We start from the raw sequence: 13,759 nt of genomic DNA, 5'->3' as shown, positions 1-13,759 counted from the left end.
AGGGCCCTTCGGCTATTCACATGCTTTTCCCATCTCTTTTACATTCGTTTGAGCGATTTGGCGGGAAAAGATGATCTTCGCAGGGCGCGAGTGTTGTTTTCTATTTCTCAATTCCATGAGAACCCTGGGAAGAGATATCGTAGCAGAGCGTTTCCAATGGCCGTCATGGAAGCTGATAGGCCGGCCCAACCTTCACCTGTCAAAAGGAAGCATATCAAGGGGAGCCCAATCATTGGCCTCGGCTCTTCATTTCCAAAATAAAGACAAGCTCTTCAACGGGGAGACAAAAACAAAAGGCTAACTTCCGGAGAGGATCGGCACGATGTGACGGCGGGGCCAGAGATGCGAAGAGCATTGACTTTCCAACCGCCAGGCCCAGCGCATTGTCCATCAGGTGGAGGGGCGGAGATACTTAGATTCTTCCTATATAAGAGGTCGGTTGCTCCCCCCAGATGGCGTCTGGTAACTGGCCGTTGAACGTCTATCTCTCTAAACGGCGTCCCCGCGGTCCCATCATTACCCTCCTCCAAGATGGCTTTCCGCGCGGCGTGGCTCCTTGTACTTTATCTGTGTGCACTGGCTGCACACGCCATTCCACCACCTCTCGAAGCCCGGGGCCGACCCGTCCTTCCAGAGAAGGACCCCTTCTATATTCCCCCGGAGGGGTACGAGAAGGCCGCTCCCGGCGAAATTCTCCGGTCCCGTGAAGTCCCTTATCCGATTGCTGCGTTCACCACATTCCGTATCAATTTGGCCGGCGCCTACCAGCTCCTGTACAGGTCATCGGACAACTTCGGCAAACCCACTGCTACTGTGACAACAGTTCTTGTTCCACATAAGGCCGATTACAACGAAGTCGTCTCCTACCAGGTCGCTGAAGATGCAGCATCCATCAACTGCGCCCCGTCGTATGCCTTGCAACTGAAGTCGGCGACCGGAGGACCCTTCGGAACGATTGTGACACAGGCTGAGCTGCTGCTTATGATCGCTGCCCTCGAAAAAGGATGGGTTGTCACTGTTCCCGATTTCGAAGGCCCCAAGGGTGCCTTCTTGGCGAACGTTCGCGCGGGATATGCGGTGCTCGACGGCATCCGTGCGACTTTGGCCTCGACCAAGATCACTGGGGTCAACTGTAAGGCACGCGTGACGATGTGGGGTTACTCTGGAGGAAGTTTGGCAAGTGGATTTGCTGCTGAATTGCAGCCGGCATATGCCCCCGAGTTGAAGATCGCCGGCGTCGCTTTGGGCGGTACAGTTCCCAAGATCTCGACCGTCATCGCCTCCATCAATAAATCCATCTTCACGGGTCTGATTCCCGGAGGTATTATTGGACTTTCGCGCGAATATCCGGTGGTGGAGAGCATCCTTAAGACGCAGATCAAGGAGGAGAAGAAGGAGAAATTCATGAAGGCCGATAACCAATGTTTCGGTGCAAACATCCTCACGTACGCATTTGACGATATGTATGCGTACCTCAAGGATCCAGATATCCTTAACCTCGAATATGTCACCGAGATCCTCAACTATAACTCGATGGGCAGTCACGTTCCCAAGATCCCGGTCCTCATCTACAAGGCCAAGAACGACGTAATCAGCCCTTGGAACGAAACGGTGGCTATCTTTGATCGCTATTGCGCCGGCGGAGCTGATGTCGAGTTCAGAACGGATCTGACTGCGGATCATGCGAGCAACACCATCACGGGAGCACCTCAGGCTATGATCTGGCTTGATGAGCGCATGAGGGGTATTCCTGTCGAGAAAGGATGCTCAAAAGAGACCCAATTGACTGGACTGTTGGAACCCGGTGCTCTTAGGGTGATGTCCTTGACAATAATCCACGCTCTTCTTGATATTTTGGGCAAACCCGTTGGGAAGCAGTTGGCTGGAAAGAGTATATAACACTGCCCCTTAACTCTCTAATTCTGTCTGGGGCATGCGAGGCCAGCACTGTATATAACAACCGGAGTCTCCCATCGCATCCCTGATATTTATGTTAATTTCTAATTTCCCTTTCTTGCTTTCTTTCTTTCTTTTTTTTTGGGGGGGGTTTGGCTATGATTGACTCTTCTGGAAGTCAGTCCATACCTTGCCTGACCTAGTTTCAGTCAGGGCGATATCTGGAGCTTGCAGGGCCTATTACTTATTAGCACCAGACAATTTCACAGTTAGTTAGAAATTCACTTTGTCTTGGCGCTCAGCATCTTAATTCGAGATCACAGCAGCTCAATCGCACGTTTACCGGTAGTAGTTCGAGGATTCCAACTGGAAGAATGTCATGGTAGCATTTCGGCATAGTTCGCCGTTTATGCCACAGAAAATATCGCAATTTGGATACGATTTGGGTTCGGTGAGACCTCTCAAGTTTGCTTGACCGGGGGGGTGACAGTTCCACTGTTTAGTGGGTAAACCTTGAATAAAATGTCAACCCGATTTCACTTCAAGCATGGACTATTCGCATCGCTGGGGCGAAAGAGAGAAAAAAATGCCCGGATACTCAAGCAATCGCAGTAAAACCGGCGTATCGTGAAGCATCGGCCGTGATCTTTTTCCCCTTTGCGTGAGGAAGCCTGTTTAACCTGTCCTGCTCTCTGTCCAGCCGGGATGGAGCGTCGTCGGGAGTGCAAACGCAGCAAACTACAACCCCAAGCTGCCAAGCACGCTACTGACCAATCGCGGACACCGGAACCACGCACTAGACCCGATGCGGCCACCAGCGACCCCACGCGTGACGTCATCCCAGCGCGCGTTGTCCACCGCGGTTCCCACGCAGCAACCTTGCGCGGTGCTCCGTGCAGCGCCGCCAATTGCACGGCCGGCGAGCGCAGGGAGCTGCCACACCGCGGGGCTATAAAATAGAAAGCCCGCATCTGCCCCTCATTGCGTGGTGTCAAAAACCACAATCTCGATTGAAGCATTCTCAGAAACTTTATTAGGTGTATATTTCTCTCAGTTCATAGCTCTTCGTCAAGACGCTCTGTTAGCTGGCCAAATTTGTTGGACCAACGTGCTATCTCATCCAGTCAACCAGCCATGGACAGCGCCATTTCCAACAAGGGAGCGTCGTGGTCGCTGCAAAACACCCAGGCCCCATCCGCAGACCGCGGGGTAATGGCTCTCTTCTCGCTCAAGGGGAAGACAGCCATCATCGCCGGTGCCGCCGCGGGAATAGGCCTTGCCGTCGCTCAAGCGTACGCTGAAGCCGGTGCCAACGTTGCCCTGTGGTACCACAGCAACAAGTCGGCTCACGACCGCGCTGCTGAAATCGAGAAGAAATACGGTGTTCGATGTAGGTTCTCCTCTTTCCCAGCAATCAATGAACAACAACATAGGACTTGGGCTGATTCACTTATTCAACAGCCAGGGCATACCAGGTCAACGTTCAGGAACCCCAGCAGATCGAAAACGCCGTCCAGACCGTCCTCAAGGAGTTCAACGGCCGTCTCGACATCTTCGTCGCCAACTCTGGCATTCCTTGGACCCAGGGCGCCGTGACGGCTGGCCAGCTCGATCACTATCGCAAGGTCATCAGCACCGACCTCGACGGAGTTTACTACGCCGCACGGGCCGTGGCACCGGTCTGGCGGCGACAGAAGCAAGAAGGGACGGATATCAATGGAAACAAGCTCCACAACTTCACGTACGGTAGCTTCATCGCGACTGCGTCGATGAGCGGACACATTGTCAATGTCCCGCAATTGCAGGCGGCATATAACGCTGCAAAGGCCGGAGTCATCCATCTCTGTCAGTTCTGGCGCCACTTTATGTTGCTCCCTGACCCCCCCCCCCCCCCCCCCCCCCCCCAAAAAAAAATAAAAAAAGAAAAAAGGAAAAGAGCCAAAGAAAGAAATTATATCATACTTACCTCTCAATTCTGCTTTTTCTAGGTAAATCCCTGGCGATGGAGTGGGTTCAATTCGCCCGTGCCAACAGCATCTCTCCGGGATATATTGCTACCGAACTGTCTAGCTTTCTTGGTGAAGACACGCTGAAGATGTTGCAGGGCAAGATCCCAATGGGCCGCGAGGGACAGCCACACGAATTGGCCGGTGCATACGTGTACTTGGCCTCTGATGCTTCGAGCTACACCACTGGCACGGATATCATCGTTGACGGTGGATACACTTGTCCCTAAATTGATGGATTTCGATTCACCACACTTCTTTCGGGTTTGCTTGGATCTGGCGTACTTGAAAGAATGGAATTTGAAGCCACATGAAATAGATAGATCGGTTCCTTCTATGAACCTTGTGACCAGCGCTAGACAACAATGAAAAAAGCGAGGCGGGATTTTTTTCCTTATTTACGGCTATTTCCGATATATCTCGCTGCCATCATTGTTCCCTGACTCCAACCAAGGCAGAACTTTAACCACCATCCTATGAACAGTTCGATCGAACCATCTTCCTATCAGGTGGTCACCAAGGCCTCCAATGTGCTCGAATAGGCCGCTGTCCTCCTTCGTCCTCATCTGGCTTAACTCGGTCTCAGGCTCCATCAAAATGCACCTTTTCAGCTGCCCAGTGTTACCATCAAAGTACCTTGATAGCCGTAGCACATCACTAGCCCGTTCCCACCGCTGTTCCAAGCCCTGATGCACCCTGTGCATCCTCGTTTCCATCTCCGTCTCCTCGCCATGATCAAGGTCCTCTGGACAGGATGGAAGTGGAGTATATCCACGTAGAACCAAGCTTTTGGGTCGATTCTTTTTCTTCTTCTTTCCCTTCTTCGCCGGTTTCGCGTCTTGTAATTCGATGGTTGCCTCTTCATCAGCATGCTTATGTCGTAGTTGTGCGAACTGACTATTATGCGACCTGTTCGCCTCTTCCCCCCCCTCCTCCTCCTCTTCTTCCTCGCCATCGTCATTGGCAACACTCACATAGCCTCTTTTCCGCGCAGTTCCGGTTCTCCTTCTCCATCGCCGGAGGATAGTTCCACGACAGCTGGAAATTATACCATCGTGAAAATAGCAGGTAATAGCAAATGCATAGATCAGCACTATAAGAATGGGTATTAGGTCGGCGAGAAATGCGCTTGATCGTAAAGGGCTAGCTTGCTTGTCGGAGGGCTGGTGTGAGACTGAGCCGTTAATAGAGGTGGTTGCCATCGGCTGCAGGGTCTTTAGGCTAGAGAATGAGGAGGACATAAGCTTCACATTCTGCAGGTTAGGTTTGAGCGGATATGTGAATTGGTCAACCAGCGATTCCGGACTCGAGGACAAAGGAGTAGTTATTTATTCACAATAGAAGGAAAGAAAAGAGGAGCACAAAATTTATAACCCTTTAAACATGGGATTTCACCGAAAAGAAAATGGCGCGGAAGACAGCATTCCAGTTGACGGCGCTAGAGCCGCGTGGGCGCTTAGGATTATTTGCTCCTAACTTAAGAAGCGTCGTGCAAGAGTGATGACCCCAAAGTACTCATCGTCACAGTCAAGTCACAGCCAGTCAGCTTTGCTTTCTTCACATCAGTGTCAGTTCCTGACGGCGAGTTTCGTAAATTGAACTCTCATCAGGCTTCCTGAGTTCAACAGTCCCAGCTTGTTAGCTGTATAATTACTTTGCTGCACGCTGAAGCCTGCGGATCTGCAGTCCCTGCGATCTGCACCCTGCACAGTACGCACTCCAGCGTAATGCTTTCGCAGTGATCAGTTGACTGCCCATGGTAACGGGCCGTTGTGGGACCTCTGCCCCTTAAACTCATTAACTTTGACTGGTTAACTGGTTACATGGTTGAATTCCAATGCCCTGCTGGAATTCGCTGTATCTCATCCGTTCTGCAGCTAATTTTGATGCAGTACGGAGTACTTCATTATTTATTTATTTTTTTTATTTTTTATTTTTCATTTTTTTTGGGGGGGGTTTTGAGATTGAGCTCTATGCGTTCTATGACCTATTCTAGTCAAGAACAGGCATATCAATATTCTGGTTTCTGAAACTCAGTTCTGACTCGGTCAATAGCGTCAGTGAGTCTAGATGTGGATCTCCGACCGCCTAAAGAACAGGACATGAATGATTTATTTGCTATCACTGTCATCTATTACTTCTGTATGCGATTTGTGGTTATTAGTGAATGGAAGATGGACCTTTCACACAAGATAATTTGATGTAAAAAGGGCCCAGCTGCGCAAATGAGGCCTCCTGAAAATTTAATATCAATACTCTTAAGGTCGGCGAGCCTTATAGCAAACAATCGCCATGCTAAAGTCACATTAACTAGTTACCATATTCTTACATATTAATTACTCTTAAAGGCTCAAAATGCAGCATCAGACCCATAAAGAAAAGACATGGTGCCAAAGATACAATACTACGGAATCCAGAGGAAACAAAAGAATGGCTCTTCGCATTGATAGTTCACGCGACAAAGAATGGCTATTGTTCGAAATACCACATGGCCCTTGTGTCTATTATTTGGTCCTTGTTGATATCAAACAGGTGATCCAAATGTCATTGTGTTGCCAGTCGATTGTTCTTACGACACTGGACACGAACAGCTGCCTTTCAATCCCACCCCATTCATTGCCCGTACAAGGCTGATTGCTCCCATAGAAGCGGAACCCCGAGTTGCAGCTGCTAACACAAAAGGATCCTTTCCTAGAAGTAGTGCTGACATTGTGGGTTGAATTCCAACCATCAGGGTCAACTTAGAATGAACGTGATTCATAGGACAAACATATAAGTACCCCCAAAGATAACTCCCCGGAGAACTCCTCGATGCTCATTCACGCCTATTTTTCAAAAATACCTTGTCATTGCAATAAAAAAGATTTTTGAGGAAAGAGGTGAAAATCAAGATTCCACCTGAGCTAAGAACGTCCCTTATTGTTTCGGAGGTAGAGTTCACAGTCAGATCTAGTCTCCAGCGGACAATTATTTTCTTCAAATAACCTTAATATTCATTCACCCTTCATCAAGACATCCCACTCTTAAGCCCGGTGTGCCCAAATATAAAAGTTATGGCAAACGGCGCGATTGCAAAATCTCATGCTTCTTCTTCCACCACGACCACCACTAAAACAAGACCAAACGACCAGACTTCAAAGGAGCAGGCATCTCGCAGGGCGCCACGGATAGAGAAGTTCTCTGGAGAAAGCCTCAAAATACGCTTTCCCGCACGGATAGTACGAGCCTATCTGCGCAAACAACAACGTCGGCAAGAAAGAGAGCAGCCTAAAGAGGAACTCAAGATCCGCTTCTCAGCCCACGTTGTCACCCTGGTTAACACCAAACGTCGCTGGAGAGAATCACTGATGGAGGCAGAGAAAATAAAGACTGAAACTCGTTGGCAGGAGCAGCGAATAGAGGAATGGGTTCGTGAAAATCGTATATTTCCCTACTTCCCCTATTTCTCCTCCTTAGTTTGTATTTTGTATCCAGGCTAACATATTTTAGAGAGCCGTTATCGACGAAACACTCATATGTGGCGAGCAATGCGGGCTAGTGAGTAGTCTGACTGTAGCCATGATGGAGGCCGATCTAGCCAGCGGAGTATATATCCCAACGAGGGACCCCGCGTATCTAATCGCCACAGGTGAGGACGATGCGGTCTCTCCCACGAGCCAACGACCTCCAACTACATATAAAGGATATATGGAGTTCGCAACAGAGGACCAAAAGGAGTTTTTAAAGAGAGCACCTTTTGTTTTAGAACCCTTCGCCTTGTATACCTTGCATCGACACTTGCACGAGCACCGACGCGCCCGCGACTCGTTTCTTCAGGTATGCAGAGATGAAAACGACCTTCAGGAATATTCCATGTGGGTAAACAGGATGAAACCCGAAACATTTAACGCACCCATCGACTCTGGTGAATGCGAGGGTGGATGGCAACGCCAGGTGCACGGGTGGAGGAACAACGCACACGTTCGAGCAAAGCGGTTGGCAGAAAGGAGAGAGGGATGGAAGCGCATTATGAAAAGAAGGACGCAAGAACGCAGACAAACATTTTTAAGAATGAATGAAAAACAACATCATGCAAGAGGGTTACATGCGGTCGAGGGAGAACGCAGGTTGCAACGAAACATAAGGAGGTTCCGGGGATTGAGGATGGGTGACTGGGAGAGAGGAAAGCCGGAAATACAACTGCTCCTGCGCTTTCTACCAAGAAATGAGCACATTGATGTGCTCGAGTAACAGGGAATCGGGGCTTTTCTTTTTTTTTCCCGGGAAGATCTCAGTCCTATTCCAACTGAATAGAAATAACTATAATGGTCTAGTCAAAGGAGATGAGCCTACCGGCTTCGAATAGAGCGATCGGAGCGGCAATTCGGTAATTTCGTTAAATATGGATTTTGGATGGCGGGATTGAGTGGGAGATAATTGGATCTTTTCGACTATTTTATATCAATGGATTTACTTGGTCTGTTAGCATATCGAATCACAGTACTTATCAAGCAAGGTAGGCATTACCAGCATGAATCTAGCTGCTCGCAGACACCATTGTCATGCTCATCTGAGCATGGACACTTCTGTATGGAACGTGCTATCAAATGGCACTAATCCGCAGGCACAGTTTGCCCTAGAGAAATGTGATCCATGGGACCATGAAATTGGAACTGTGAAGTGAAGATAAGATTCAATCAACTTAACTAGTCAATCTTAAATCAAAATAGTAATTCAAAGCATAAAAGAGAATCGAAAAGCCTTTTGATAATGCAGTCCCAGACCCAGAGTAGTCTGATGGGACGAGAGGAATCGGGGTAAGGGAGTATAGTGTGTATAGTGGCTCGCACTTCCTCAAGGTAATCAAATAAACAAGATGAGCAAGGCAAACGAGAGACCAATTTTCAGAGACGACCTGTGGGAAAAGAATATAATTTGAAACACAGCTAGGGGAAGAGGGTGCAGGTAGGTAGGTGTAGAAGAGAAAGAAGAACAGCTCGCTCCGATTACATGCACAACAAAAGAGAACAAACGCCGCAAAATATTAAACAATGAACAGAAAGATGGGTATAAATCGATCGCAGATTATACACAAGGTCACGAGTTATTGGAATTGAAGATGGAGGGGAAGCATGAGGGTGACGGTGACGTATAAGCGTGGAATGAAGAGTAGAGCTGGGCACATATACACCATGAGTGTATGGAGAGTATTCAATAGGGCTGTGTCACTGCACCGAGTCACGTTCGCGCCACGTCGGGATAACCACGCTGGCACGAGCTGGCTTCATCAATCACGCCTTCTCATCCATTCCTGTCATCTCAACTTCGCGACAATGTGTCGGCTCGGCCAATGGCTGTTTGGTGTCGAAAGCATCAGGGGCTGGGGGATCCGGGCCTTGGCCGTCTGTCGATATGACCGACGGCTTCGGTCTTCGTAATCTTTCGCACCAGCTTTCGGCGCTAATGAGGGTATCGTTCACAACCCTACTGACTTGGGCCATCATATCTAATCCCTCTTCGGCAAGGACCAGGACACGATGGGCACTGGTGCTGGTTGTGTCTGACTCAGGGTCGGAAGTGTCTGACTGTCTGTTTGTATATAACGACGCAACTCGAAACCGTTGTGGTAGCGAAGTCAGATGTCGACGAACGAGATTGCGTGCATTTTCCGGCAATGCACCACCAGCGTATTTCGACACCACGTCTACGGCTTGCTTCAAAGTCTGGAGAACATCTTGTTTGACCTGCTGAATCTGTTGAGAGACAACAGCCGGGCTCCTTGGCCGACTCTCTGGATTTGACGCATCGCCAGACGATTGGTGCTGCCTGGACTGGTCCCATTCCTCTAGCACCTGCTTGAGAGTTACTATGGAATTACCAAGGCGAGTGTTTGCCCACTGCAGCCACTTCAAGCAGTATGTCAAGCTACGAAGCGATTCTTCGCTCATCGCCACACCAAGACCCGACGTGGAAATCATCAAACGACTTTGCCAAGTCTGATTTCGAGGAGATTCAGTGCGAGCGCCTTTACTGTCCAGGGCCACCAACTCCTCATAGTTGGGCGATGAAAGGGTGTCGTATGGGGGCAACGTTTCGACGCTTGAGAGGCCCGAAGATCGTCTTGTATGAGTGGGCCTTGGTTCGGCGACGCCTTTCTCGATATCCATGGCGTCCGAATTTCGTTCTCCGCTGGAACGTGGGCTGCGAGTGTTCGCATCTGGGTTTTCCCGTCGCTGTAAGACCCATCTGAGGCCTCCTTCGACACCTGTTCTCCGCCCGACGCTGCCAACGGTGTTTACAACCGGAGTGCCGATGTTTCGTTCTATAAACTCGGCACCATACTTGAATCTGGGAGAATATGACTTGGATGACGAATAGACGGACATTGAGCTGTTGATGGCCGAAGAGAGCAAGGGGTGAGAGGAGGTCAAGAGGGAAAGCAGGGGCTCTGGCTGTGAAGATTCTGAAGCCGGGAGGGCGGATGATGACAGACGGTTGTTGCTTCGCGATGAAGGGGAGGAGTGTGCAAACTCTACCCAAGAGAGAGAGGGTCAGAATTTTATATCTTCAAGGGAAGGAAGGAAAGGAGGGTCTCACCTGATCGGAGACCCTCTAGTGCTTGAGCGGCCTCGATGTCATCCATTGAGAGAACGCTGGTGGCGCGAGTGGATCTATCGTCGTTGCACATGCTGTCAACGTCCATTCTGGTAGAGTTCGCCGTCGACATGGCTGCAATTCGTGGTATTATTCCGCGTCCAAGGAACGGGGCTACGACTGAGTCGTCAGTAGCATGAGGCTGGAGAGTCGGGAGACGGTGAAGATGGAAGGAGAGAGGACTGCTCAACGACGGCTGTGTCCATCAACAGGTGGGAATTTGTTAGCACATGAAAGTTAATAATAATAGGGCGGACCAACGATCCCGGTGTCTCGAGACGCCTAGGCCAGCGCCAGAACCAGATATCGTTGGATGCTGGTTGATGTGACATGGATATCAGTTCTATCCATGCCATTAATCAACGCTGGCATTTGACTGAAAGGAGGAATTGAGGCTGCTGGTGTACGTACATGGATGCAAGACGGTGCGACTGAGATTAAGGGTTTCAACCGACGATAGCCTACAGCAAGCAGACACAGGTGGTTACTAATTTAAAAGACGGAGGTTCCTCGTGGGCAATTTCAGTTTTGGAGCAGAGGAGCAGGCCACAAGAGCACAGGGTAGGGCAGAGGTGAAAAAAGGAAGCAGACAGCGGGAAATATCTTCCCAACGGAATCCGCTCTCTAGTGGCGATGCAGAGTTCACCCGCTCACACGGGCGCTCGAATGGGGGGGGGGGGTTTGTCGTGCTGGCTGCTGGCGATGATGCTGATGTTCCCGGGCGAAAAGCATGTGACCCGCGCTAAAGAACGCTAGCGCCATTCATGTGACAGTGGAATATATCACGTGAAAAGTATTTATCAGCCCGTAACGTAACTAACTAACTACGGAGTACGGAGTACGGAGTAGTTACCTATCGTATGTACGGGGGGGTTACGCGGTCCTGTAACTTGCGGCAGTCGTCAGGCCGCTGGACGATCAGCGCGCCGTGTCTGCTCTACAGCTGAGATAACGACACCGCTCGAATCTCCTCTCCCTGCGCTCCCGTCGTCTTCCTCCATCTTCCGCCGAGCCAGCTCGGCGCAGAACGGGCTCCGGGCCCTCAGCTGTTGCCCGTATCTCAAAAATAGGAACGGAATCACGACCAGAGGGAGGCCCATCAGCCCCAGGACGCTGCTTGCCCAGCCAATCCCAAGTCTCTCGTACATTGGCTTCGCCGCCAGAGGCAGCAGCGCACCGGATATCGATCTCGTGCACGCGCCCGCCGCCATTGCCGACGCGCTGTAGATCCCGTACGCGTCCGTCAGATAGTTAAACAAAGCCATAAAGATCGTTGTGTTGCCAGTTCCGTAGAGGAGTCCAGCGAGAATAGGGACAATCCAATGTACCGATCTCCTACCGGTCCAGCCCTAGCGTGCCCTTGTCGTTAATCATTTTTGATTTCGAGCTAACTAAAAAGAAATTGACCCAAGATAAGTGGTTTTAGTGCTCACCAGCCAGAAAAGAGACATTATGATAAGCGGCCCCCCAATGCAGGCGAGAGTCAAACGGTGGTACTCCATGGACTGCTTCTTGTTCCCCCTTTTCCGCATGCGCTCGTCCCAGAGCACGACCATCATGGCAGAGATAACGCTTCCAACTCCCACTAGTGACCCTATCAGCGGAAAAGAAAAAAAAAAGAAAAAGGTGCGTAGTACTGATTATGCGTGCTGGGAAACTCACCTGGCAGATAGGCCAACCCGGCGATCCCTGGTGACATTCCATACTCATCTACGAAAGTACGGTGTGCGTTCTCAGCCTATGTCCACGCTTAATAACCCTCACCACTTGCGACTTACCTTGAAATATGATAGGGTATGCCTGGAAGAAAAGATAGAGGATGGCGTAGACGTAAGCCATGTACGAGCAAACCGCCGGCACAATCGGCTCGGTAAAAAGCATTTTTACCGGTCGACTAAGAGTCACAGCAAAGAGCTCTTTCAAGTCAACATTCTCGGCCGATCCCGGTGCAATGATACCGTCTCTTTTCAACTCTTTTCGTATCCGAGCAGCCCTTTGAGCTAATATCACAGGTCCAAAGGTCTCGGGTACGAAGACCATCGGTATCAGTGTGAATCCTCCAAATATCAGCTCAAGCCAAAATGGCCATCTCCACGACACTTTTCCCAAGAATCCTGATATGAGTGGAGACAGTGTAGGACCGAAAATTGTTCCCGCTGCCCACATTGACATGACCCGGCCCCTATGCACCGAATCTGGAAAGCAATCTGCAAACACTCCTCCCACGATGGCCAACGGTGCTGCGGCCGCGGTACCGGCGAAGAATCTTAATATCAGGAGTCCCGGAAAATTGGACACCAGTGCTGTACCCAGAGTAAAGAATAAATAGAGCACGAACGTCCAAAGGAGTAAGGGTCTCCGTCCATATACTTCAGATAGTGGTGCAAGGAAGAGCGGGCCAACTATGTATCCAATGAGGAAGACGGATATGGGAAGAACCAACTGATATTTGTTCGTCACGTTAAGTCCTTCAGCAATAACCTTGATCGCACCAGCCGGCATGCTCGAACCAAGAGTGCTGTTCAAGGATAAGAGGATGTATATGCCGGAAATCACCAATCTCCACGTCTGCCCGTGTGTCAGCCTCGATAGAATTCTTAAAGGGAGCAGACGGATCCTCAAACCATAGACCAGTTGTGAGGATTATCCTTATCACCGGGCTCGAACTTCACGATTATCTGCTCCGTTGCCATTCCCTTCTCTGCGATATTTGCGTCCCCTCGTCTCTCCTCCTCAGCTAAACCGCGCCCCGGCGCACCCGAATCCATTGACGCTTGACAAGGAAAGTAAGACGCCCTCTCGCTTGTTCGTCCCGGATTGACTTACGACCTTGGCCCTAGCTGCTGGATCTTTTATATACGAAATGCATACAATTTAGCCGTAGATAACTTGACCCTGATCCCAAAATCCGGCCACGGCAGGGAAGTCCATACAAACCACAGTTATTAGTATCCGGAGCAAGGATGGCTTCCTTCCCCCAATGACCCAAAAGTATCTTGTAGGAAATTGTGAAATGAGAAATCTCCAGTCATGCTCGCGGAACTAGCCAGACGAGATACTTGATTCCCGGCTTTTGCGCACCCCAGGCCGATATTATTAATCAAGCTGCACGCTGAGGGGGTCTCATAATTATTTGATGGGGAAGAGCCCAAGCGGCTCTCAAATTCTGTGCCGGATATCCATTCCTGAACCCTCCATCCCCACAACCACTCGTTAAGCCAGTC

At 50.0% G+C, this 13,759-nt stretch overlaps 6 protein-coding genes across 6 annotated transcripts; 3 read left to right on the top strand and 3 right to left on the bottom strand.

Moving 5' to 3' along the window:
* Positions 1-531: 531 nt before the first annotated feature.
* CIMG_06664 (secretory lipase) lies at positions 532-1,899 on the top strand (the record flags this gene model as incomplete). Its single annotated transcript, XM_001242767.1, has 1 exon — positions 532-1,899. One exon carries the CDS (start codon positions 532-534, stop codon positions 1,897-1,899), a length of 1,368 nt encoding a protein of 455 aa, XP_001242768.1.
* Positions 1,900-2,815: 916 nt separating this feature from the next.
* CIMG_06663 (sorbitol utilization protein SOU1) lies at positions 2,816-4,300 on the top strand. The gene is made up of 3 exons (XM_001242766.2): positions 2,816-3,286; positions 3,358-3,741; positions 3,885-4,300. Exons 1-3 carry the CDS (start codon positions 3,031-3,033, stop codon positions 4,130-4,132), a joined length of 888 nt encoding a protein of 295 aa, XP_001242767.1. The 5' UTR covers positions 2,816-3,030; the 3' UTR covers positions 4,133-4,300.
* Positions 4,301-4,407: 107 nt separating this feature from the next.
* CIMG_06662 (uncharacterized protein) lies at positions 4,408-5,104 on the bottom strand (the record flags this gene model as incomplete). Its single annotated transcript, XM_001242765.2, has 2 exons — positions 4,408-4,448; positions 4,528-5,104. The coding sequence occupies 2 exons, from the start codon at positions 5,102-5,104 to the stop codon at positions 4,408-4,410; spliced, it is 618 nt and encodes a 205-aa protein (XP_001242766.2).
* A 1,851-nt stretch (positions 5,105-6,955) lies between these two features.
* Positions 6,956-8,361, top strand: CIMG_06661 (uncharacterized protein; the record flags this gene model as incomplete). The annotated part of the gene is made up of 2 exons (XM_001242764.2): positions 6,956-7,309; positions 7,392-8,361. The coding sequence occupies 2 exons, from the start codon at positions 6,956-6,958 to the stop codon at positions 8,130-8,132; spliced, it is 1,095 nt and encodes a 364-aa protein (XP_001242765.1). The 3' UTR covers positions 8,133-8,361.
* A 187-nt stretch (positions 8,362-8,548) lies between these two features.
* CIMG_06660 (clock controled protein) lies at positions 8,549-11,176 on the bottom strand. Its single transcript, XM_001242763.2, has 3 exons — positions 10,947-11,176; positions 10,479-10,731; positions 8,549-10,413 (listed from the first exon to the last, which is right to left on the bottom strand). Exons 2-3 carry the CDS (start codon positions 10,606-10,608, stop codon positions 9,173-9,175), a joined length of 1,371 nt encoding a protein of 456 aa, XP_001242764.1. The 5' UTR covers positions 10,609-10,731; positions 10,947-11,176; the 3' UTR covers positions 8,549-9,172.
* Positions 11,177-11,437: 261 nt separating this feature from the next.
* Positions 11,438-13,707, bottom strand: CIMG_06659 (multidrug resistance protein; the record flags this gene model as incomplete). The annotated part of the gene is made up of 6 exons (XM_001242762.2): positions 13,473-13,707; positions 13,160-13,384; positions 12,314-13,103; positions 12,198-12,245; positions 11,969-12,120; positions 11,438-11,884 (listed from the first exon to the last, which is right to left on the bottom strand). The coding sequence occupies exons 2-6, from the start codon at positions 13,301-13,303 to the stop codon at positions 11,438-11,440; spliced, it is 1,581 nt and encodes a 526-aa protein (XP_001242763.2). The 5' UTR covers positions 13,304-13,384; positions 13,473-13,707.
* Positions 13,708-13,759: the final 52 nt, after the last annotated feature.

This window comes from Coccidioides immitis, assembly GCF_000149335.2.
Source record: "Coccidioides immitis RS genomic scaffold supercont3.2, whole genome shotgun sequence".
Lineage (NCBI taxonomy): Eukaryota > Fungi > Ascomycota > Eurotiomycetes > Onygenales > Onygenaceae > Coccidioides > Coccidioides immitis.
The sequence above is the reverse complement of the archived record's forward strand: the minus strand, read 5'-3'. Positions and strand labels throughout refer to the sequence as shown.